The sequence below is a fragment of the Antechinus flavipes genome, chromosome 5 (assembly GCF_016432865.1).
Source record: "Antechinus flavipes isolate AdamAnt ecotype Samford, QLD, Australia chromosome 5, AdamAnt_v2, whole genome shotgun sequence".
Lineage (NCBI taxonomy): Eukaryota > Metazoa > Chordata > Mammalia > Dasyuromorphia > Dasyuridae > Antechinus > Antechinus flavipes.
In genome coordinates, this window is record NC_067402.1 from 202,471,594 (window position 1) to 202,499,249 (window position 27,656).

Here is a 27,656-nt window from a genome sequence, read left to right on the forward strand (position 1 = left end):
ATCTTCCAGAATTCAAATCCAGCTTCAGACACTAGTTTAACCTGTTTTCCTTACTTTCTCATCTGTAAAATAATGGAGAAGGAATTGTAAGCCATTTCAAAATTTTAGCCAAGAAAAGCCCAAAATGGGGTCACAAAGAGTTGGGCATGACTGAAATTACTCAACACAAAACCAAATAAATAAATAGCTGCCCAAATATTAATCCTTTGCTTTGGAATTCCAGTGGTCTATATTAGTTTCACTTACTGAATATTTTCTCTATAACTGAGAAAAGTATAGACTGGGTAAGGCCATTTACATTGTTATATTTAAGTAGTTTTTTTTAGTTTGTTGCTTAAGATTATCTAATTATGCCATTTTATCATTTGCAAAAAAATGATAGTTTTCTTTCTTCATTTCCTCAAGGAATATTCCAATTCCTTCAATTTCTTTTTTTTCTTTCTTAGCTAGTACAATATTTAGCACAATATTGAATATAGTTGAACAATAATGGTGATAATAGGCATCCATTCTTCACGTTGATCTTATTAGCTACTCTGCCTGTTTTCTGGGCATAAGCCGAAAGATCAGGATTATTTTGATTTGCTTTTCTTTTATTAATAATGATTGTAATAATAACCTCATTTTACAGTTAAGGAAACTGAGAGCTATAGAAATAAAGTCACTTACCCAAGATTAGATAGGTAATAAATAACATAGTAAAGATTTGAATGCAAAAGTCATGACTATAAGTTTAGTAGTCTAAATTCTTGTGTCCTAGGAGTAGCTGGAATAAATTATAATAAATAGAAATCCTTTGAAAAGGTGTAAATAAATTATTTTATATGGTTGATAATACTTTGTTTATATATATTTGTAGGAATATGATTCTTCCCCCCTTGGAACTGTTTTAACTGCATCTCAGAATTTTTTTGTATATTTCATTATCATTTTTTCCCTATAATTGTTATTTCTATGACTTGATTCTTGACTCACTCATTATTTTGAATTTCATTGTTTTAAATCTTCACTTAGATTTCTGTCTTTCATTTATAGTGACTGAACTGATTACTGTTTTTATTTTAGTGTGGAATGCATAAGATATATTTAGTACTTTTGCTCTCTTATATTTGAAACATTTCTGAGTCTTAATACAGGGATAATTTTGGTAATAAGTAATTAGTTCTAAGAAATGCATTTTTGTCATTTGCACTTCCAAGATGTCTTCAAGTCTTTTAATTCCAGTTTTAAATTTTTATTTAAATAAAACATTTATATAAAAAGTATAAAAAGAAATAAAAATCAAGTGGAATTTAGTGAAATATAAAGGACAGCAGACAAGCAAGTCAGAAACCTCAGGCTCACCCCTATAAGATACCATTCCTGAAAATGAATCAGTTTATTTGTGGAACTAAATAATGTAGTGAGTGTTCATAAATGGAGAAAACAGAAGCAGAAGGTAAATAAGAATGTGTCGTAACTTAGTCAAGATATGATGGGTGAACAACATAGATTCTTAGTAAGAAGAGGGACTAAAAGAGAATAGGAGAGGTAGAAAAATATGAGTTAAAATCTGAAGAGGTTTGTGGAAAAAAGCATTCCCATTGAAGAGCTCTCCCATGGACCAAGTAGTCTATGTGTTTTTAATGGATATGGGGACCTTACAATGGATCTAATAAGGAAGGAATTGGTATACTAAGAGAATACTTCTAATAGTGTTGTGTACCTTTACTGACACCAAACTTTCTCAGGAAAAGGTAAAATGTAAAGAGTGGGGATGACGGGGAATCAGGGAAGAGATTGCATGGCAAATGAAAATGTTTTGGGGTTCAGAGGGAAGGCAGGGGATAGAGCTGGATAGCATAATTTGGGACACAAAATAACTTCTTCCATGAAACCATACTTTTATCTTTTGTCTTTATTTGCTTTCCTTACAAATTGATGTTTCTTAAAATAAAGCACAATAGAATAAAAGGTGTAAAAGAATAAGATGTGCAGAGTCAATAACATAGTAGTTAGTTATAAATGGGAATTCAAAATTGGTTTTTCAGAAGCTTTAATTCTATGAAGAACAAAGATTGGAGAAAGAAAAATGACTATAGAGACAATGAATCAAAGAACAAGATATATATATGAATCAAATACATCTATAAAGAATATATAGATATAATCAAAGAATAAGAGTTCAAAATAAAAAGAGAGGAAAATTATCAAAAAGGACAAGGTAAATACATCACTCTGCAGGAGGGAAAGCACATAAAAAAATAAAAAAAAACATAATGGAAAGAGAGGAGGGGAGATTTTAAGGTAACGTTTTATAAGTGGGGGAAATAATGGAAATAAAAGGGGAAGATGGCTAAATGAGGGCAGAAAAATCAGTAAGTTAAGAACACTGTAAAATGAGGGAAAGTCTTCATAAGCCAGAAATAGTAGGATTGGGGGAGAGCCTATGGCAATAGTGTTGCCAAATTATTTGTAGGGGCAAAATATTGGCTTAAATAAGTGTGGAGAAAATGAATGGCAAAGGTCAGCCTGTGAAAATTATTAATCACATCACCTTCATTGTTCAGAGGAGGAAGATATGTAGCTCATGTGAGAAGAGGGTAGAGGAGAAGATAGATGAAGAAGAAGAGAAAGAGGAGAATGGGGACATTGCTGGCTGGAGAGCCTGAGCAACAATCACTTAGAGCAATGGAACAGGAAACGTCATAGAAAATACATTTTAAATAATTTTACTTTAACTAGGAACAAATGAAGTCAAGACAACAAGCATTAATTAAATACTTATTCTTTGATAAACACAGTGTTAAGCATTAGTCTTTGACAGTTGGATACCATTATTCTTTTTTAGACTTTAAATTAGTTTGCTTATAATATGTCTATCTTAAATCAATGTAGCATTCCTATTGGGGTTCCCCTCAACTTTCAGGTTGGGCATACTAATTACATTTCCCTTTTGCCTTATAAATCCTCAGAAGATAACTAATGTCCTGAGTTCTAGAAGTTTTCTGTGGATGACTATTTTTTAAATTACAGATTATCTTTCTTCACTTGTGTGCTTCCTATTAATCAATTAATAGATACAATTATTTCTTAGCATAGGCATTTGTCAAAATGATATAGCAAGAAAAACAATTTCAAAATATTCCTTCCATAAATCCAAATTCATCCAACATCTATATGAAAAGTAGACTCAAACTTTGATGGTTCAAAGTTCAATAATACTAAGGCACACAAATAGTGTTATATAAATATATGTGTGTGACAAAGATATTCCATAACTCTTGGTATTGCAGAAATTAGAAATCCTTTCTTACTTCATAGAGTACTCACACATTCTCTACCACCATTACCCTCTGCCCCTTTCGTGAGTGTGTCTGCTAGGTGGGTTGGTCAGCTGATACCTCTATAGTTCAACTCTACTCTCTGCTCTTAATATTTGTTCCTCCCTTGAATAGCTCTCATTCTGTATACATAGCAGTCAGTCACTGTTCCAGGGTCACTAAGTGTCTCTTATAAGACACTTATAAATGTCAAATATAAAAAACAGCAAAAGATAATTCCTGCCCTCCAAGTGCTCACAGTCTAAGGGAGACAACATGCCAACAACTATGTAGAAACAAGGTATATGTGAGAAATAATGAGTTAATCAACAGAGGGAAGATATTAAAATTAGGGGGAGATTGAAAAAGGCTCTTTGTAGAAGTTGGGATTTTATTTGGGAGGTAATAGAAATGTGAAGATCCAGCAAAATACATTGAAAAGAGAACAGCATTCCAAAAACCAAGACAGAAGAAAATATCAAGGAGAAGAGCTGACCAACAGAATCAAAAGATCAGAAACAGCAAGAAGGATAAAGATTGAGAAAAAGTCGTTGGATTTGGCAATTAAGGGGACATTAATAATTTTGGAGAGAGCAGTTCTGATGAGGCCAAAAGTGAAATTGTAAAAAGTTAAGATAATGAGGAGAGAGGAAATAGAGGCTCCTAATGTAAATAGCCTTCTTAAGCAGACATGGGATAATAACAAAAACTGATGGATCAAGTGAGGATAATCTTTAATTTTGGTGGAGACACTGACATATCTGTAATCAATTGGGAAAAAGCCAGTGGACAGGTGTGAGAGTGGGGGTTACAGAGGGGGCATGGAATGGAATGGGTTACAAATGTGTAACTTTGTGCAGTTAAAGGGATTTGTCTAGTCAAGGAGAAGGGTTACCTCTAAATGTGAAATAGGAAAAGATGATATAGTGGCAGAAGACATCTGAGTGATATGAAAGAAGGAGGGAGAAGAGGGAGCTCTTGGTGAATGACATATTTTTTTCAATAAAATATGAAGTGAAGGTTCTAAGCTGAGACAGGGATGGGAGGGGAAACTACAGAAAGTTTGAGTTGGGATGAAAAGGTTGATATAGTGAGGCAATTGGGGGAGTATAAAAGAATTGCCCCCAGTTGAGTTTATGTAATGTAAATCTTTAAAAAACCCTAGCAGAATGATTTCATAATTTTCAACAGCTTCATTTTGTAGTATATGTGTAGGAGAAAAGGCCACAGATGGTGGGAGTAACCTGAGGATGAAGGTTAGGAGGACATAATCAGTGATATAAGATGGCAAGGGATTCAAGAGAAGAGAGTGGAATAGAAGAGCATCCAACTCACTAAGAGTTCACAATGGGAAAAGGAGGAGTGTGACTAGTACAGAAATGATGTCTTGGAAGAAAAGTGAAAGATTATACAAGGAAGAGCCAAGAGCAGTGTTTTATATTGGAACACAGAGGGAGAAAAATGTTATTATGTTGTGATTAGAAAAAAGGAATTTCTGAGTTCATGAATATGGAGGGTGATTTGTGGGTAACAGAAAAATCAAAGATATGACCATTCTTGTATATAGCTGAGGTGAAATGAAGGAGCAGGTCATGGAAAATTACCAAGTTAAAGAACTGGAAAGGTTGAGGAGCTATCAATATAAATATTGAACTATGAGGGCAGGAGTTAGGGAGGAGAAAAAGATTGTGAGCCAGATACTGAAGTTATTAAAGAAGAATGAGGAGGGTCTTGGAGATCTCTAGATAACAATAATCAAAATTTTGATTGGATAATAAATCTAAATTGTATGAACTTCAGAGAGATGGTGGTGGAGGGATATCCTAGGAGTGCCAATGGAGAGCAAATAGTATTCTTATTCTGCCATCTTAACCACTGACCCAAGTGAAATGAGTGAATATGCAGCCAGACTTTGAAAGGGTAGCTAAGTAAGCTGTGTTATCAGGGCAGAAGCAGGTCTTAGTCAAAACCAAGAGATGGAAAGAGTGGGAAAGGAAAAGATTAAAAATGAAAATAAGTCTATTACCTATTGAATAGACAATTTAAAAGGTACAATGAAAAGAAAGGATTTGCTTGAGATATTAGAAAGAAATGTTGATAAAAATGGCAATGAAGAATTATGGGAAATGGGGATTGGGATTTGGATGATGACCTATAGGATTTCAGAATCCCTAGAAATCTGGGAAGAGATTTGATGAAGTGGGAATTTGTTAATCATTAAGTAAAAAATTTAGAGTGATTTTGAAAGTAATAGGATTATGATCTCATCATGGAGTCCTTTAAAAGACTTTGGTATTTCAGACAAAGGAGCAATAACTTGGAGCAGAAGGAATAGTGATAATCTCCTTCCCTCATATAGGAGGCTAGGCTGGCACCCTGATGGAATAGACATCTCTCTCCTCATATCAGAGACTTGTATGATAGAACGCCATCTCTTCTCTTCCTACACAAAAGGGGAAGGCATCCATCCCTCCACCTCCCACTCCAATAGGAGACTGAAGACTAGGCAGGAAATGAGGCAGGAGACACAAGGGACATGAGGAAATGTTCTCATCTCTCCTCTTCTCTCAGTCTGGAGATCAGGCAGAAGACATGAGGGACACTATGTGCGTGGTGAGAAGTACCTGTCTCCTCTCTTTCTCCTCCACATCTTTCTTCCAGAGACTGGGGACAGGCTGAAGATGCACACAGCATAAGGGGAGGCACCTGTTTGTCAGGAGTGCTTGTGTCTGGTCCAGTGGCCAAAACTACACAACTGAGTTGAGAAGGGGGTGATAAGAGAAAATACCTGATTCTTTATTGGAATTTCACCTGCTGCCAGCTCCTAGCTTGCAATTTCTCACTTTCTTATCTAAGGTTTAAAGCACCAAGAGGGCAGACCATCCAAGGGGATGGGATAAGAGGAAACAGTACAGGGTATTCTCTCTCACAAATACTACCACAAAGATCTATAGAGAACTATAACCAGTAGTGATCAGGAGATGTAAGGAGAAAACACAGAGGGTCAGTTTTTTAAGTGAAGGGAGCAACTATTTTACTCTGGCCTTGGAGCAAGGTTATAAATGCAGCATGGCCTGAGGAGAGAAACTGAGGCTAGATAAGGGCCTGATGCACTGCTACAGTCCCAGAAAGGAAAGTCTCTTTGTAGGAACAGGAAAAGAGAAAGTCAGCAATTGTATTGCTCTAGATTGTGGATACAGCCTGGATTAAGAAGGAATGAATGGAGGGGCAGCTAGGTGGTGCAGTGGATAGAGCACCAGCCCTGAAGTAGGGAGGACCTGAGTTCAAATCTGACCTCAGACACTTAACACTTTCCTAACTGTGTGACCCTGGGCAAGTCACTTAACCCCAAGTGCCTTGGCCAAAAAAATAAAATAAAATAAAAAAAGGAATGGATGGCTGGGCTTGAAGCTATACTCCAGGACATGGATAAGGGATGGATACAGTTGGACTTGACCTATGTCTGTGTACTGGCAAGGAACAGGAGTAAAGGTAAGGAGAATAAGCTCTAGGATTTAGCTCCTAATCCATTCTGAAGCCTCAAGATCATTGAACAGAGCAGGGCAGTCAGAAAAAAAGGTGATTCTATACTTCATTAGCTCTGAATGTGCAGACACTTCCATCAGGGTGACACAGTTTGGGTACAATAAGCTACCAGGACTCTAACCAAAGGCAAACCTAGACTAAGGTTAGTAGCATGAGAGAAATCAATCTACCTCCTTGTTTGGGCAAACACTGTAACACACTGCTTAAAAGCCACTGAAAAGATTTCAGATTGCTACTTGTGCTACCCCTAAGATCTTTGAAGACCATAGTTCTTACTACCCAGAGAAAGCAATCTCCTGACTCTAAAGAATAAAAATGTAAATTAAAAATATGACCTCAAGATCCCTTCAGAAATATATAATCTAAACAAAGGTTTTCAGTTTGACCTTAATAAATCAAATAGGCTAAAGACATATGACCATAAAAAGGAAACAATATATGCAAATAAAGCTTCAAAGAAAAGTAGAGTTAGCCACAAAGTCCACTAGAGAAATTTTTTAAAGATTTTTTTTATTATTATAACTTTTTATTGACAGTACATTTGCCTGAGTAATTTTTTTACAGCATTATCCCTTGCACTTACCTCTGTTCCGATTTTTCCCTTCCCTCCCTCTACCCCTCTAAAAGAATTTTTAAAAAGAGAATTAAAATAAATTAAATTACAGTACAAGAAGAATGAAATGAGGGAGGGGCAGATGAGAGCATTGGAGGAAAAGCCTGGAACAGGAAACGGAGGAAAAACTTGGAAGCAGAATTAATAGTTTAATATGAAGAATGTAAAACTTTGCCCAAGGAACAGATTACCAGGGTATTATAATGGACTAAATAGAAGTTCATAACTTCATGATACATCAAGAACTATTAAAAGAGAGTTAAAACCTTGTAGAAAAACAAAGAAGAAAATGCAGGGGTCCTCAAACTATGGCCTGTGGGCCAGATGCAGCAGCTGAGGATGTTTATCCCCCTTCACCCAGGGCTATGAAGTTTCTTTTTTTAAAGGCCCACAAAACAAAGTTTTTGTTTTTACTATAGTCCAGCCCTCCAACAGTCTGAGGGACAGTGAACTGCCCCCTATTTTAAAAGTTTGAGGACCCTTGAAGTATCTCATCAGAAACAATCTACCTGAGATATATTTTAATGATGTTTAAAGGAAAGAATCATTGGACTACCTGAAAACAATAACCAAAAATGAATTTGAATATCACATTTTAAGAAACAATGGAGGAAAAGTTTTGGGATATATATGAAACAGAAGGAAAAGTGAAAATATAATGCACTGGCCACTTACCAAAAAAACTTCCAAATTAAAATTCCTATTAATATCCATAACCAAAATTGAGAGCTTCCCAGTCAAAGACAAAAACTTCAAGCAGCCAGAAATGGAGAGTTCAGATATCAAGCAACCAGTTGGAATTACATAATAATTAGCAGCTTATCACCTTAAAGAAAGGAAGAACTTGGAACAAATTATTACAAGTGGGAGAAGATATAGGCTTAACAATCAAGAATAACCTATCCAGTAAAAGTATACCCATGGAAAACAGCTTTAATAAAACTTCTAAGCATTATGGATGAAAAATCCAGAGCTGAATAGAAACTCTGAAATACAAAAATACAAGGCAAAAAATGCAAAATGATAAATAAATATGAGAAAGCAATTAAAAGGGACTAAATTAAAAGTTGAAATGTTTACATTCTAATAAAGTGAGATAACCACGTCCTTTTAGAAATCTAATATTATTAAGGGTCATAGAAGTAAAAAAAGAAAGGAAAAAGACAGGGAAAGATGTCGACACTTAGGGACCTGGCAAATTTGTTTTCTCAGCCAAATTCTTCTTGACATAACCAGAGAAGTATTCTCATTTTGTAAAGTAGTCATAGACTGTTACACCTTAATAATACATCAAAACCTCATAATGCATGGCTACATTCTATAACTACCTGAAACTGAAGTTGAAGTCAGGTCAAGAAGGACAAAATTATTTCCCCTTTAAATTAGCTTTCTACATTAGAGATCTGAAGCACAGAAAATTAAAGTGAATTGTTCAATTTCCCAGCAGTATCTATCTTAATACAGATTACCTGTAATAGAAATCATGAACCTGAATTTTTTTTCAATGCAATTCCACTGTGAATAAAAAGGTAGAAAATTTATGGTGAGAAGCTTTTTCTAGGAATGCTATAAAACTTGGTTACCCAGCTTATTCTGGGAAACAATTTTTTTTTTATTTAGACCTCTGCTCAAATATATTGATATATGTGCCCTGAAAAGGCCACCTATATTGGTGAATAGGGCATTAGATTGAAGTCAGATTAAAATCCTGCTGCAGAAAAGTAGATTTGTGTTTGTGAACATGATCATTGAGTCTGTCTGAGTTCAGTTGTCTTATCTGTCATTTGAAGAGTGGGACAACAATAGAATTCAATTCACAGCTTTTTGTGTTTTTTTTTTTTTTTTTGCGCAAAAATGAATTGAACTAATGTATATTTAGAGCACTATAAAAATGTGGACTAGAATTATAGATTGAACATTTAAATTTGCATTCCTTTTTGAAATAACTTTTTGAAATTCCTTTATAATTTTCTTGATTAAATACTGTTTGTTATAGTTTAGCTATTACTTCATTGTGCCTGCAATTTATTGCAGTTAGAGAAGCAAAGTTGTTTTAGGAACCCAAGTTTTGTTTTGTTTAATAAACATAGCCAAGTTAAGATTACTGTTGTTTTTAAAGATAAAATATGAGGGCTAGTGTTGATTAGTTGAATAAGAAGGAAAAAAAGAAAAATTCTCAAAGAATTGCATTTATAATAATATATTTGAGCAACTATTTAGGTAAATTGTTGTATGACTTGTTTGGAGTATTTTAAAAAGAATAGAAATCGAAAGCCATGAGAATGGTTTTTCTCATGACCCCATTTAATGGGACATTAATGTGAGTGTATCATCGGTGTACAAATCAGGTGAAGGATCCTTTCCTCATGAAAAAAAAAAATATTTTTGAGGTCAGAGCCATTAAAATAATGAAATATACTTTACTATAATCAAGTTTCCTTACTAGATGCCATTTAAAGTATTTCACAGTGCACATTTAAAATTTCCCTCCATTCTTTCTAAGGACAATAAGTAGTCATTCAATCATAAAGCCAAGATGCCACTTTTTACTCTATAATCAATTTAGATTTTAGTTGGCAGTGGTATGAAGACTATACATAATTGAGTGCTATTGCTCCATATGTTGGGTGCTATTTCTCCATATTCAAATTCTCCTTCCTTAAAGACATGTAAATAAATGTCCATATCTTCTGGCTGAAGATCATGTTTGAGCTTGAGTAGTGAGGATCACGTTAACACTACATATACATAGATATCTAACATCAAGAAAAAGTCCCCATTTTAATTCATTTTCTAAATTTAGGTAAATTTAGATATCTGGTGGTTGTAAACTATTTAAAAGCAAGAACCACTTATCAATTATTATTGTGAAATTATTATCAACCATGCCTGTACATTTTTACAGGCATCAGAGACAGATGATTAAAAATATTGAATAAATGAATAAGTTAATGAATGAATGAATTTGTCTAATAATATTAGGACTGACCTAGAAGCAAATATTTTCATCTATATTATTATCTTGTAGTCAAAAATCTATTCTTCCTTCAGTGTTGACAGTAACTCCAACATTAGTGGTCTCATCTTGAGAATTAATATGTATTTGTACTATTATGAAATTTACAATGTAATAACAAATTTTCCCTTAGTTCAAAGCAAAAAAAAAAAAAAATCCCAAACCAGAAAGAAAAATATCAAGGACTGATATAGGTAATCCCTGGGTAGAAAGGAAAATGAAAGATGGTAAAAAGTTGACAATATTGGAACTGTAGTACATGAAATGGAGAGAAACTAATCTGAAAAATTAAGCCAGGATCCAAAGAGGTTCCATAATAATAATTAAAAAGCTTGGCTTCCTCTTTTAGATACTACCAAATCATGCACACAAAATAAATTGTATAGATTGTGATTGTGTACTTATTTCATAAAATTTCAATTAATTTAAAAAAGCTATTTTGTAAAAAATAAACTGCAAAAGAACTGTTTTTTTTATAATAGACACAAAAAGCCATTTTATTCCAAACAAAATAATCAAATTAAATGTTTCCAAGTCCCATATTATGATGTTCTCAATTGAATGATAGACCACTGATGGCTCAATGTATGATAACAATTGCAAAATTTATTTTGGATCATAATTTGACAGTTGTGATTTTGTATAATTTTTGCCAAGTGTCTATACCAGCATATCAGGGAAGAGGACATTTGATCATTTACATTAAAGAGGAAAATATCATAGTTTACTCCATCAAGTCCATGGTCAACCATGTTCTAGAACTATCACAATAAAAAATAAATATGAATTCCAAAATATTAGTTGCTCTTATATCATGAAATTTTTGTCTAACAGGATAAAACAATGAAGTTTGTGGAAAATTCAGTCTGCCAGCCCTTGAACTGTCCAGATTCCCATCAAATTACTTTACCTCATAGCTGCTGCAAGGTTTGCAAAGGTAAGTCAAAAATAAGTGATGGCTTATGTACATATTTTCTTTTTGATGCTTAATTCTTATTGATATTAAGTAGATTTTTTATGAGAAAATGATTTGCAAAGAATCCTAATTTTTTACTTAAAAAAACCCTTTCCCTTTTGCCTAATCTCAATTAGATGGCTTTCCCTATTGCCTTAATCTTCCTACATTATGCCTTTTACCAAATCTGAATCACTTTTATGGTAAGCTTTCTTATTTTGTAATCTTGGATTTCAGAGAATTTCTGGAGAAAGCCAAAGAGTCAAAGGCATATTATTTATGTAGCACCTCTTTTGGTGAACTATACTGTCAAATTAGGATCACAAAGGGAATAGTTCCTGAACTCCCATCCTATATGGCCTCTAATATCAATCAACCAGTTGATATCACTTAACTTTTACAAAGGAAATGCATATTGGGAACATAGTAAGAATAGAAGTTCAAAAATTTCTTCCTCTTCCCTAAGCTATGGACATACTCTTCCCTTCTACACAGAAAATCCCTGGAGATTGTTGGTTCAAATTTAAAGTGCAGTTGAAGTGAACATTTTTCAGGATGCCATGAAGAAAAATTGACACTTGGCCCATAAAGTCTTTTTTTCCATCTTTGTGGAAACCTTATAAAGTTTTCCTTAATTGTAGCTCTTCACTGGGCTACAAATATCGGTGCTTTTCTAAAGTCCATGAACAATTTTTGCCTACAACCCAAGGGATGATCCCTGAAATTTCTACGGTCCTCTCAGGATTGTCTTTCTAACTCTATTATCAGGTACTTCTGTCGTTGGTTACTCTTCCTCCTGTGGATTCTCTTATTGACTCTAGTTACCAATGGAACTTCTGATTGTTTTGATGATTTTTCTAAATTCATTGTACCTGCGTATTCCTATTTCAACATAATACTCACTTAAGGAAAAAAAAGAATTGAAACAAACCAAAAAAGTCAGATATTGGCCATCTTTTCCCATCTCCCTAACTTCCCCAAGAAGAGCGAATCAATTCTCCTCACTTGAAAAATTCCAGGATAGAGATCAAGACATTATCTACCCAAATCTTTTGTATGTTTCCATAATTTTAGCTTAGCCTTTTTAGGACCTTTCAATATCTGAAATTAATTGGTAGGCTTTTCATCATCATCTAATACTAACTCGTTAGGCATTCATGACTGGGAAATAATTCTCCAAAATTATGCATGTCAGATTGGCATATCTATACACATTCTATATAACTAATTAGAAAAGGAAAATCCAAACATAATCTAAGAACTGGGCCCTTATTAGCCAGTCATCTTCATGCAGTGTATAATCTACTTCCCAGGTTGTTGTGAGAACATTACTACAAATGTATCCTAATTTTACTTGGGACTTCATTTATATCTTTTGTCTTTATTCACTTCTTGCAAGTTCATTAGTAAACTAAACTGTTGAAAGCCTTTTCTGTTAAATTCAAAGCTAATCTTAACCTACCACTCAAGAAAGAGCATATCAGACATGGTTCTTTTCAACAATGATGTGATTCAGGTCAATTCCAATAGACTTGTGATAGAAAAAGCTATCTGCATCCAGAAAAAGGACCTTGGCGACTGAATGTGGATCACAACATAGTATTTTCACCTTTTTGTTGTTGTTTGCTTGCTTTTCGTTTTCTTTCTCAGTTTTTTCTTTTTAATGTGATTTTTCTTATGTAGCTTGATAATTGTGTAAACATATATAGAAGAATTATACATGTTGAACATATATTTATTTGCTTGCTTCTGGGGAGGGATTGGGAGAAGAAAAGAAGAAAAATTTGGAACACAAGGTTTTTCAAAGGTAAATTTTGAAAACCATCTTTGTATGTATTTTGAAAATAAAAATTTTATCATTTTTTAAAAGAGCATATCAATGAATAGGCTATGCAGCTAAAAACTGAGAAAACCAACCGGTGAAAAAAAACCTAAACAGAAAATCTGAAAAATCAAAAGATTGATTAACATTATTGAAAACAAAGAAAAATGAATTAATAAATAACATAGGAGCAATTTTTAAAGAAAAGAAACAATAATATAAGTAGCTATTAGTGAACTTTGTTTAAAAATGAATCAGATTACCCGTATCAAAAATGAAAAAGTTGATTTCATAATAAAAAAAATCATTAAGAGCTATTTCACTTGGCTATTTGCTGAATTCCATTCTTATAAAACTGATATCCTAAATAAAAATGAATGAGTATTTACAATAATATAAACTGTCTAGATTAATTGTGAATAGATAATCCTGTCTTAGAAAAATAAATCAAACAAGCCAGAAATGAACTCCAAAGAAAAAAATCCTTAGGTCTAAACAGATTAACAAATATGTAGCAAACATTGAAAGAATAATTAATTATATTATGATGATTTATGTATTTAACTATATTTATGTCAAAATACTTATAATTAGCATGTAATAATCCCAATACCACATAAACTTTTTTGAAAAATAGGATAAAAAAAGATCTTACCAAGTTCCTTCTATAAATGTGGTCACATAGAATACTCTTCTTGCTTAAGAAAAAAACCACAAGAAAGCATAGTTGTAGACGGAGTTTTCCCTAAAATGTTAAATAATGTTCATCTAAAACAAAGAGTTGTTATTAAAACAGGTCTTTCCAATAAGATTAGGGATAAATTAAGGTTGTCCATTATCACTGTTATTATTCAAAATGGAAATGCTAACTATAGCTATAAGAAAAATAAATTGAAGAAATAAATATGGGCAAAGAGGAAACAAAATTATCAAGTTATTGTAGATGTTTTGATTATTTACTTAAAAAACTCTAGAGTTAACTCAAAACTAATTAAAATAATTAACAACTTCATTGAAGTTGTACTATACAAATTGAATCCACATAAATCATTAGCATTTCTGCATATTATCAGCAAAATCTAATAGAAAGAGATAGAAAAATTCTATTTAAAATAACAATAGAAAGGGTAAAAAACTTAGAAGTTCACTTGATAAAATACACAGAAAAGTTATATGGTCATAATTATAAACCACCCTTTACACATAAAAAACAGAGCTAAATAATAATAGAAATATTATTTGTCATGGGTAGACTGAGTATGTTAAGTACAATTGACAGTAGTACCTACATGAACTTACTTATTATTAGGTACCTAAATAATCAACTTATCAAAGGATTTTTTAAAAGAGATAAAAAGGGAAAATTCATCAGGAGCAATAAAAAGTCAAGAATATGAAGGGAATTAGTTGTTTGTTTGTTTTTTTAAATCAGAAGGAACAGAGCCTGATAGCACCATATGTCAAATCATAACACCTAGTTATAATAGTTAAAGGCATTTTGGTAGGGGGTAAGAAAAATAGAAATTTATCAGTGAAACAGTTTGGGTACACAATGTACAAAAGCAAATGAACCTAGTACCCTAGTATTAGATAAATCCAAATAATCCAGTTGTTAGGTCAAGGACTCACTATTGGACAGAAAATTTTGGGAAAACCAGAATGAAGTCTAGCAGGAACTAGCTATCAAAAATATATCACAGCATATATTAAAACAACCTCCACATGGATGCATAGTTTAAACAAAAGATCACATAAAGAAATTAAAATATGGAAGAAATTTCCTGTTAAGTTTATAGATTTGAACAAATAAGAGAGACGTTCATAGGCATTTAAATGGACAATTTTGATCATGTAAAAATAAAAAAGTTTTCATATAGCAAAAACAATGCAACTAAAATTGGGAGTGGCAAATTGAAGAAATGTTTTCATTGGAAGTTTTTCTGATGAGGATTTAATTTCTAAGATAAGGGGGAAAGAGTCATTCCCCAATTAACAAATGCTCAATGGACCTAAGGAGGTTATTTTCAAAGGAAAAAAAAAAAACAAGTTATCATTAGCAATATCAAAAAAGTCCTAAGTCACTAATAGAGGAAAGAAATTAAAAACAACTTTGAGGTACCACCTCATACTCATAAGACTGACTAACTATATAATAAAAAATGACTACTGAACTAATTTACTGTTTTAATGCTATACTAATAAAACTACTTGTAAGATGGTTTATTACTTTAGTTCATCATTTTCCAGTCATGTCTGACTTTTCATAATCCCATATGGTGTTTTCTTGGCAGATACTGGAGTGGTTGCCCTTGACTTCTCCAGCTGATATTACAAATGAAGAATTGAGGCAAATAGGATTAAGTAATTTGTCTAGGGTCACATAGCAAGTAAGCATCTGAGGTCAGATTCGAACTCTGGAAGGTGAGTCTTCCTGATTCTAACCCCAGTGTTCTTTCCACTGTGCCAATTAGCCACCTGAGATGGTTTATAAAGCTAGATTTTTAAAAAATGATGGGGCAGCTACATGGCACAGTGGATAGAGCACCAGCCCTGAAGTCAGGAGGATCCAAGTTCAAATCTGTGCACACTTCCTAGCTATGTGACCCTGGGCAAATCACTTAACCCCAATTACCTCATCGAAGATAAAATTCATTTGTGGAATAAAACGAATAAAAAAGGGATGGAAATGAAGAAGGAATAGAACTTATGAAATATCAGTTATCAAAACCACTTGAAACTAGATAAAAGATAGAGAAGTAGACCAATGAAACAGAAAATAAAACTCAGTAACTTAGTTTTTTATAAATACCTTTTTGGTTTAAAAAAAATATTGCAGAGAAAACTGGAAGGCATTTTGGAAGAAACTAGGATTTGATCTACATCTTACATCATGTTCTCCAATAAATTCAAAATGAATAAGTTACCTGAATATTAAATATGATATCATTAAAAGTGAAAAGAAAAGTTAATCATATCTTTCATTGCTGAGAGAAGGGCATGAATTCTGAAACAAATAATAAATAGAGGCAAATTATACAGAGTGAAATAAACTATAAATAAAATTGACCATATTAAGAATTTGATTAAAAAAATAATAAAATCATGGATTATTAAGAAATGATGAAAATACTTTTCGTAAGAAACAAAATTAATTCCAGTTAAATAAACTTGTTATATTAAAACATAGAAATAAACACAGCTTTTCTTAAATGATAAATAGGACATCCAAAACCAAGTATTCATCCAAAACCAAGAGCTAGCATGATCTTTAATGGGGATAACTTAGTATTTTTCCAATAAGCAATAAAGCAAAGATGTCTATTATCCCCATTACTATTTAATATGTGCTACGAATTCCACTTGTATCTAAAACAAGAAAATTATGAAAGAATAAACATAGACAAAAATGAAATAAAATTATTGTTTGTTGCAGATGATATGATAGTCTCTTTAGAGAACTATAGAAAATCAACTAAAAACTAATTAAAACAATCAACCACTTTAATAAACTTGCAGGATATAAATCAAACCCACAGAAATCATCCACATTTCTGGACATTACCAAAACAATCCAATAAAAAGGGACATATATATAAATTTCATCTACAATAATTGCACTTTAAAATGCTTGGGAGTCTACCTGGTAAGAGATATGTAAGCACTGTATGATTACAATTACAAAATATTCTTTATGCAAATAAAGGCAGAACTAAATAATTGGAGAAATATTAATTATTCATGAATGGACTGAGCCAACAAGGTAAAACTAATGATACTACTATTTATTCAGTACTATACAATCAAACTGCCAAAGGATTACTTTATTGAGATATAAAAAAATAATGAAATTCATCTGGAGGAACAATCTCTAAAGAATAACAAGCAAATTAATTTTTAAATGGTGAGAAGGAAAGAAGCCTAGTTTAACTATACAGAGTCATAATAGTTTTTTTTAAATCTGGTGATAAATAAGAACTAGAGTTTGATCAATGGAACAAATTAGATTCACAACATACAGATATAAATGAACCAAATTGTCTAGTATTTGAAAAAGCCAAAGATCTAAGACATTTGGGCAAGAAATCACTATTTGAGAAAATCTGTTAGGAGAATTGGAAAGCAATCTGGCAGAAACTGGATGTACAAACATCTCATATCATATGCCAAGAGAAGCTCCAAATAAGGACAATGTAAACACATCACAAACAATGCAAGAAAGAAATTACCTATTAAATCTATTAAGAGTGGAAAAGCTCATATACAAACAAAAGATTGAGAGTTACAAGAGGCAAAATGGACAATTTTGATTGCATAAAAATTTTAAAAAGGTTTTGCACAAATAAAACCAATGCAGCTAAAGTTAAAAGAGCAAAGGGAAATGGAGGAAAATTTTGCAGCAAATTTCTCCTTGATATAACTTCTGAGATATATAGAGAACTGATTCAAATTTATCAGACTAAGACATTCTCTGATCAATAGACAAAAGATATAAATAAGCTGTTTTTGGAAGAAGAAATCTATTCTACCAATAGCCCTATCAAAAAATTCCTGTGTCACTAATGATTGGAAAAATGCACCCATCAAATTAGCGAACTTGACAACACACAGAAATAACAAATGCTAGAGGGGTTTGGAGAAACGAACACTAATGCAATGTCAATAGAATTGTGAACTAGTCTAACCATTCTAGAAAATAATTTTTATATATGTCCCAAAAGTTTTTATAGTTTGAAATCTTTTGACCTAGAAATATCTCTATTTACATTTGATGTCTATGTACCAAAGAGATAAGAGAAAAAGTCTTTACACACACACACACACACACACACACACACACACACACACACACAAATATTTATGGCAACTCTTAATATAGTGTCAAAAGATTAGAAATTGAAGTGATGTCTCTCAAATAAAGAATGGTTGAACAAAAAATTATAGTACTTGAATGTGAAATAATATATAATCCTATAGGAAATCATGAAGAGAGTAATTTATAAAACTCTATAATTGGATGTATTAATGCAACATAACAATTTATATATTATTATTGTAAATATAGTTGGTGGCTTTTGTCCTTCATGCTCAAAGAGGATCAAAAAGACACCATTACGTCAGAGTCGAGGTCCAATGTATCTAATTATGGCTGATCAGACCAATATGATATCAAGAAGTTTCTACCACAGACCGGGCACAAATAATCCACACAAACATTTTTTGGGGGGGATTTCTTTAAGAATGTGCCTCTTATGTTCCTTTTGAACTACTGTAATTCTGCTTTGCTCCTTCTTTGATATATATACACAAACACATATGTGTATGTGCGTATAGCACCTTCTTTGATGCAAACATTCTATGCTGAATAGTTCTGTGTCAAGGTCTCCCATGTCTCACAATCAATTATAAAGTTCTTCAAAGAGAGACCTTGAGTGTATTGCTTTTCCTAACCTCTCCATGAAATAGTCTTTTAGACAAGTATATGTTTGTCATTTGAACAATATAGCAACTACCTGAGATATGTTCTCTGCAGTAGACTTTGAATGCTTGGCAGTTCACCTTGAGAAAGGACCTCAGTGTCTGGTACTTCTTCTCCTTCTCCTTCTCTTCCTTCCTCCTCCCTCCTCCTTCCTCCCTCCTCTTTCCTTTCTCCTTCCTCCTCCCTCCTCCCTCCTTTCTCCTTCCTCCTCCCTCCTCCCTCCTTCCTCTTCCTCTCCCTCCTCCTCCTCCTTCTCCTTCTCCTCCTCCTCCTCCTCCTCCTCCTCCTCCTCCTTCTTCTTCTTCTTGTTCTTCTTTTTTTTTTTTGCTGAGGCAATTGGGATTAAGTGACTTGCCCAGGGTCACACAGCTAGGAAGTATTAAGTGTCAGAGGCCAGATTTGAACTTAGGTCCTCCTATCTGGTACTTTTTCTTGTCAGGTGATCTTCAGATTCTTTCTAAGATAATTCAAATGGAGACAATTCCATTTTCTGGAATGGCACTGGTATGCTGTCCAGATTTCACAGTCATGAAACAATGAAGTCAGCACAACAGCTCTGTAGTCCTTCAGTTTGATAGGCATCCTAATACCTTTTCTTTCCTACACTTTATTTTGGAGTCTCCAAAACAATCAATTAGCTCTATCAAGGTGTGCACTCAAAATTTCTCCAGTTGCTGTAGCCAGTGATTCCACAAATGTATGATGTGGTGCTATTGAGTGGAGACTCTGTGTTTTCTGTGAGTTAATTATTAGACCAGAATTTGCACAAGGGACAGAGAATTAATCCATACTTTGATGCTTTCAGCCTCAGAGGCTTCATTGAGTACACAATTATCTGCAAACAAAACTTGTACAGCTTAGTCTTAGTTTGTTCAAGTTAAATAATTTCCCTAAAGTATGGTATCTGATCTTGATGCCATTTTTGTCCTCATTGAAGATTTCCAATCCTGCCGAAAACATCATGCTAAAAATCATGTAAGCAACCACATATCCCTGCACCACTCTGTTGGAGACAGGGAAAGCATGAGAGTTTCATCCATCATCCAGAACTTAGGCAAGCATATTATTGTGGAACTGGCATACAATTCTAATAAACTTTCCAAGCAACCAAATTTTGCCAGAATCTTCCATTGTAAAGGTAATCAGCACTGACAGATTTCATAATTCTGATTCACATAGTAACTAACCACAATTCCAAAGGATTCATGTTACTGTCCACCTCCAGAGAGAGAAGTGATTAATTCAGAGTAGAGAATTTGTTTTACTTGACTATACATATTTGTAGGTGTTGAGTTTTTTTTTTTTCTGCTTTCACCATAAATAGTGAAGAGAGTGGTGGAAGGGGAAAAAGTTATAATTAGAAATAAAATTGAATTTGGAAAAATAAATTTAACTATATCATACTTTTTTTACATATTCTTTAATATATAGTATAAAATGAATTAAGTAATTTAGATAACATTTAATTTTGTAGAGAGAACATAAGAATTTCAGGGTATAAATAACAACATAATGGAAGATTTTAATTTTTTGCATATCTATGATTTCATTGGTATAGGGAACTTTGGAAGAAGAAATTCCTTTTAATAATGTATATGTACACTTTCTTTGCAACTTATAGTCTTAGATTATTAACTGGGGTGCTAAGAATGAAAGTGATTTCCCTAGAGATAAAAAGCATTTGTCAGTAGAACTTGATCTAGAACTTGACTCTTCTGACTCCAAGGCAGGATCTTCATAGATATATATAATAATGATCATGTTTTGTTTTCCTTCCCTTATATTAGAGATGTCATTGAGGTACATATTGGAAGGAGATATATTTTTAAAATCTCATTAATAAAACTTTCATGGATCCATACATGTTAGTATAAATAGAATAAAAGTGATAAGAAGAATTATGTAAGTGCACATCAAAGAGAATTTTTAATAAACATTTGGTGGGTGTGAGAATGTAGGTACCAAGAGTGAGTACTTTAAATACGATTTTTTACAAAACAAGCTTGCCATATGATGAGAGTGTTAATATACATACAAATTAGGATATTACAAAATAGAATATCCCAAAGATCTGTTACAACTTTTAAAAAATCCAACTCTTATGGAGACACAAGCACACTGCTTTCTATTAGACTTTCTACCAGTTTATATTTAATTTCTGTACTCTTTGGATTTTAAAATTAAACTATATCTACTTCTCACCAAAATAATTAGTGGATTTACTTAGTCTTTCAATGATTTAGGAGAATTTGGTGCCAAAGCAGTTTGCTATGACATTTATCCAGAAGAGACTTTTATGGATCCACATATGTTAGTATAAATGGGATAAAAGTGGTGGGAAGACTTATATAAATGCACATCAAGAGAAATTAATTCATTTAATGAATATTTAGTGAGTGCAAAATATTATAGGTATGAGTACATTAAAATATGATTTTTCACAAAACAAGCTTGCTATATGATGAAAAGTTAATATACATACACATGAACATACTACAAAATAGAATATCCCAAAGATCTGTTACAACTTAAAAAAAATTCAACTCTTAAGGAGACAAGTACATTGTCTTCTACTGGACTGTCTGCCAGTCTATATTTAATTTTTGGATTCTTTGAATTTTAAAATTAAATTACATCAACATATCACCAAAATAATTAGTGGATTTACTGTCTAAATCCATTGACTTGGGAGGATTTGGTGCCAAAGTAGTTTGTTATGAAATTTATCCAGAAGAGACAGCAAAAATGGGAAAAAAGATTTTAATTGTCTATATGGAAGGTGAAACAAATATTCTAAAACACATGAAAATTGCACTCTGTGTTTCTTTCATAATCACCTATAATAACGTGTACCAAATGTAGATTTGACTCCCTATTAGACAACAAGAGGGATAGAGAAATACCTCTGCTCCAACTTATTAAGGAAAATGAAATATTATTTGAAAAAGAAAAAAGAAAAAGAAAGAAAAATAGTCTAATGAGACATAGAGAAGGCCTAAACCCATGTTAGGAGATAGCAGGGAAGGAGATGAGAGAATCCTGGGAAAGAAAAAAAATGTTGGAATTATTGGAGTTCATAGCACATTTGTAGTACTTCACTGAAGGCAGCAGTAGATCATTTGAGGAAGAAGTCAGCTTCCTATACTTAATAAAACAATGATGTTTATTTAAGGAGGAAGAGTATCTGAAGTGATCATCATAAAAAGAGATTGTTATAAAAATAATAGTTAATAATTATAATTTGCTTGCACTATTCTAAGTACTTTCCAACTATTATCTCAATTGATCCTCACAACTAGACAGTGTTATCAGTTTATAGCTGAGGAAACTGAGGCAAACAGAGATTAAGGGTCACACAGCTAATAAGTGAGTGAAACTGAGGAAAATTCCTGATTCCTGGCACTAAATCAAAAAAAAATGTATTCTCAAAAAAAATGGAGGAGGAAAAAAAGGAGGAAGAGAAGGAGGAAATGGAGGAAGAGATGGTGGAGAAGGAGAAAGAAATGGTGGAGGAAGAGGAGATGGTGGAGGAGGAGGAGGAGAAGAAGGAGGAGGAGATGGAGGAGTAAGAGTAGGAGGAAGAGCCAGATTGGAAATTGAGGCAATACTCAAAAATCTGAGAATGACTGAATAAGTTGTGATGTATGATTATGATGAAATTCTACTGTACACGATAAACAAGATGGTTTTACAAAAACCTGGGAAGTTTGATTCTTTGTGACCCCATCTGAGGTTTTCTTGATAAAGATACAGAAGTTATGTGCCATTTCCTTTTTCAGTTTATTTTACAGATGAGGAAACTGAGACAAACAGGGTGACATGTAGAGGGCTGAAACTATTGAGTCGATGCACTGAGGTCAGGACTGCTGAGCACTTGAGGCTAACTACTGATTGGACAATACTCTATGGGCATATGCTTGGAAAATGGTCCTTTCCACTATCCGTATTGGCTCAATGATTGGTGTATAGAGAGGATTGTAGGAGGGACTAGGAGGTGGAGTAAGACTAGCCAGAGACACTCTTTGGCGGTAGATGAGGGAGAAGGCGGTCACGGAGATTCTGCTTCCATCCTGTTCATTCCTGCATCTAAGACCAAGAATAAAGACTGAGGACTTTTGCTTTACCCTGACTCTGGCTGATTCTGGGGTGTCCTGGGTGCTAGCGTGGTCGTCACACGGCACTTTTTGTCAAATAATGAATTCTTATCCCAACAGTTGGGATCTTTGATTTTGTCAAACACTGGATTGTTATACTTATTGACTATTTTGTCTTGTGAACCTAACCTATTCCACTGATCAACTAATCTATTTCTTAGCCAATACCAGATGGTTTTGGTGACTGCTGCTTTATAATATAGCTTTAGATCAGGTACAGCTAGGTCACCTTCATTTGATTTTTTTTTTTTATTAATTCACTTGAAATTCTCGACCTTTTGTTTTTCCATATGAATTTTGTTGCTATTTTTTTCTAGGTCATTAAAATAGTTTCTTGGGAGTCTGATTGGTATAGCACTAAGTAAATAGATTAGTTTAGGGAGTATTGTCATCTTTATTATATTTGCTCAGCCTATCCAAGAGCACTTAATATTTTTCCAATTATTTAAATCTGACTTTATTTGTGTGGAAAGTGTTTTGTAATTTTGCTCATATGATTCCTGACTTTCCTTTGGTAGATAGATTCCCAAATATTTTATGCTATCGACAGTTATTTTGAATGGAATTTCTCTTTGTAGGAATAGGAGAAGGAGGAAATAGTGGAGGAGTAGGAGAAGATGGTGGAGAAAGAAGAGGAGATGGTGGAGGAGTAGGAGGAGATGGTAGGGGAGGAGATGGAGGAGGAGAAAAAGGAGAAAGAAAAGGAGGAGATGGTGGAGGAGGAGAAGATGGTGGAGAAGGAGGAAGAAATGGTGGAGGAGGAGGAGGAGGAGTAAGAGGAGGAGGAAGAAAAGGGGGAGGAGGAGGAGGAGGTGATGGTAGTGGAAGTGGTGGTGGTGAAAGAGAAAGAGGAAGAGGAGGAGTAAGAGGTGGTGGTAGCAGAAGTGGTGGTGGAGGAGGTGAAGGAGGAGGAGGTGGAGGAGATGATGGAGGAATGCAGAAGCATTAGGAGGCCTGGGACTCAGAAGACATGGGCTTGCTCTTAGTCAAGTTCTTTTCTACCTGACGGACCAATTCAGGACCACGGCACTCAAGCTCTTCTAAATATTTACGGAATTGAGTTGAATTTAATAGAACAAAATTGCTGCAAGGAGCAGCAATTTGAAGACAAATTGAGCCTCATTTCTGCCAGTTATGCTTCCTACAATACATTCACTATATTACTTTCCTGGCTTCCCTTCAATGGCTCCCTATTGCACCTAGGATAAAATACAATCAAGTTGGCATTCAAAGCATTTCCTCCTCCTCCTCCTCTTCTTCCTCCTCCTCCCCTTTCTCCTCTACTACCACTACCTCCTCCACCTCCTCCTCTTCTACCTCCTCCTCCTCCTTCACCACCACTTCCACTACCACCACTTCTTCCTCTTCCTCCTCCTCCTTCTCCACCACAACTTCTACTACTACGTCCTCCTCCTCTTTCTCCTCTACTACCACTACCTCCTTAACCTCCACCTCCTCCTCTTCCACCTCCTCCTCCTCCTCTTCCTCCACCACCACTTCCATTACCACCACTTCCTCCACCTCCTCCTCCTCTTTCTCTTCTACTACCACCATCACTTCCTCCACCTCTTCCACCTCCTCCCTCCTCCTCCTCCTCCTCCTCTTCCTCCTCCTCTACCTCTTCCTTCTCCTCCTCCTTTTTCAAAATTGACACTTGCAAAACCTTCTCTTCCAAAATTTCCCTTGCTTCCCCCTACCCCTCTTCTATATGTTAAATATTTTAAAATATATATATTAAATCCAATATATGTATACATAATTATACAGTTATCTTGCTACACAAGAAAAATTAGATGAAGAAGGAAAAAACTGAGAAAGAAAACAAAATGAAAGCAAACAACAACAGAAAGAGTGAAAATGCTTTTTTGTGGTCCACACCACAAAGAGAGCCCCCTTCAGGATTAAGTTTCAATGATTCTAAATTTATTTTCAGGATCTTTTCTCTCCATCAGTTCCCTGGCCATAGGCAAAAATTCTGTCTGTCTTTCTCCTCCTCCTCTATACTGTAATTATCTGACCTCTAATAACTGTTAAGCTCTAAACTGATCATTCTTGGTATTGGAGAATTCTTACTAACTCTGTGTAATTGGCTTGGCTCCCTGGGAGTTCTGCCCATGGCATTCAAGCTCCATGAAGTGAGTCCTATCTTGTGGATCCCAGGGAGACCCTGTGTGTGTATATGAAGGAGTATCTCCATGCACCGCTGATAATGTCTATTTGTGGGAACAGATTTAGTGAGTCGCCTAGCCATAATTCATAGATGTCAAGTCAGAAAGAGCCATAGACATCGTCTGCTTTAGGGGTTCTTAACCACATTTGTGTCATGGACAACTTGAGGAGTTAGAAACTGGGGGATCCCTTCTCAGATTCATTTATTTATTTAGTGCTATACCAATCAGACTCCAGAAAAGCTATTTTACTGACCTAGAAAAAATAACAACAAAATTCATCTGGAAGAACAAAAGGTCAAGAATTTCAAGGGAATTAATGAAAAAAAAAATCAAATGCAGGGGACCTAGCTATACCAGATCTAAAACTATATTATAAAGCAGCAGTCATCAAAACCATTCAGTGCTGGCCAAAAAAATAGAGTGGTTGATCAGTGGAATAGGTTAAATTCACAGTACAAAATATTCAATGACTATAATAATCTACTGTTTGACAAACCCAAAGACCCCAGCTTTGGGGATAAGAATTCACTATTTGACAAAAACTACTGGGAAAATTGGAAACTAGTATGGCAGAAATGAGGTCACAAGATAGCATTTCCACTATTTCTGTTGTTGTTCGCTTGCATTTTTGTTTTCCTTCCTGGGTTTTTTTTTTTTTTTTTACCTTCTGTCTAGATTCAATCTTTCATTTCTGCCAGTTATGCTTCCTACAACACATTCACTATATTACTTCCCTGGCTTCCCTTCAATGGCTCCCTATTGCACCTAGGAAACCTGGAAAGATAAACAAAATTGCAAACAGTTTACATTCATTTCCCAGTGTTCTTTCTTTGGATGTAACTGCTTCTGCCCATCATTGATCAACTGAAACTGAGTTAGGTCGCTTTGTCAAAGAAATCCACTTCCATCAGAATACATTTTCATACAATATCGTTGTTGAAGTGTATAATGATCTCCTGGTTCTGCTCATTTCACTTAGCATCAGTTCATGTAAGTCTCTCCAAGCCTCTCTGTATTCATCCTGCTGGTCGTTTCTTACAGAACAATAATATTCCATAACATTCATATACCACAATTTACCCAACCATTCTCCAATTGATGGGCATCCATTCATTTTCCAGTTTCTAGCCACTACAAATAAGGCTGCCACAAACATTTTGGCACATACAGGTCCCTTTCCCTTCTTTAGTATTTCTTTGGGATATAAGCCCAGTAGTAGCACTGCTGGATCAAAGGGTATGCACAGTTTGATAACTTTTGGGGCATAATTCCAGATTGCTCTCCAGAATGGTTGGATTCGTTCACAACTCCATCAACAATGCATCGATGTCCCAATTTTTCCAAATCCCCTCCAACATTCATCATTTTTTTTCCTGTCATCTAAGTCAATATGACAGGTATGTAGTGGTATCTCAGAGTTGTCTTAATTTGCATTTCTCTGATCAATAGTGTTTTAAAACACTTTCATATGAATGGAAATAGTTTCAATTTCATCCTCTGAAAATTGTCTGTTCATATCCTTGAACCACTTATCAACTGGAGAATGGCTTGATTTCTTTTTTTTTCTTTTTTTAGAGGAATTTGTTCATTTATTTTAAAATAACTTTTTATTGACAGAACCCATGCCAGGGTAATTTTTTTACAACATTATCCCTTGCACTCACTTCTGTTCTGATTTTTCCCCTCCCTTCTTCCACCCCCTCCCCCAGATGGCAAGCAGTCCTATACATGTTAAATATGTCACAGTATATCTTAGATACAGAAAGTAGAAATAACTCAGGAAGAAAAACAAAAATGCAAACAGTTTACACTCATTTCCCAGTGTTCTTTCTTTGGGTGTAGCTGCTTCTGCCCATCATTGATCAACTGAAACTGAGTTAGATTTCTTTGTCAAATCCACTTTCATCAGAATATATTCTCATACAGTATTGTTTTGAAGTATATAATGATCCTCTGGTTCTGCTCATTTCACTTAGTGATTTGGAACACTCTTTCATATGAGTGGTAATAGTTTCAATTTCATCCTCTGAAAATTGTCTGTTCATATCCTTTGACCATTTATCAATTGGAGAATGGCTTGATTTCTTATAAATTTGAGTCAGTTCTCTATATATTTTGGAAATGAGGCCTTTATCAGAACCTTTAATTGTAAAAATGTTTTCCCAGTTTCTTTCCTTCTAATTTTGTTTGCATTAGTTTTGTTTGTACAAAAGCTTTTTAATTTGGTATAACCAACATTTTCTATTTTGTGATCAATAATGATCTCTAGTTCATCTTTGGTCACAAATCCCTTCTTCCTCCACAAGTCTGAGAGGTAAACTATCCTATGTTCCTCTAATTTATTTATGATCTCGTTCTTTATGCCTAAATCATGGACCCATTTTGATCTTATCTTGGTACAATATGATGTTAAGTGTGGGGTCCATGCCTAATTTCTGCCATACTAATTTCCAGTTTTCCTAGCATTGTAGAGGGCTGAAACTATTGAGTCTATGTACTGAGGTCAGGACTGCTGAGCACTTGAGGCTAACTACCGATTGGACAATACTCTATGGGCATATGCTTGGAAAATGGTCCTTTCCACTATCCATGCTGGCTCAA

At 34.1% G+C, this 27,656-nt stretch overlaps 1 protein-coding gene across 2 annotated transcripts in view; it reads left to right on the forward strand.

The window, feature by feature from the left end:
- The window catches only part of NELL2 (neural EGFL like 2), a 138,782-nt gene that overhangs the window by 57,503 nt on the left and 53,623 nt on the right, over window positions 1-27,656 (forward strand). For both annotated transcript variants that reach the window (XM_052000392.1, XM_052000394.1), the window contains one exon: window positions 11,312-11,414. In XM_052000392.1, the coding sequence (XP_051856352.1) occupies window positions 11,312-11,414 (103 nt within the window). The remainder of the gene's footprint in view (window positions 1-11,311; window positions 11,415-27,656) is intronic.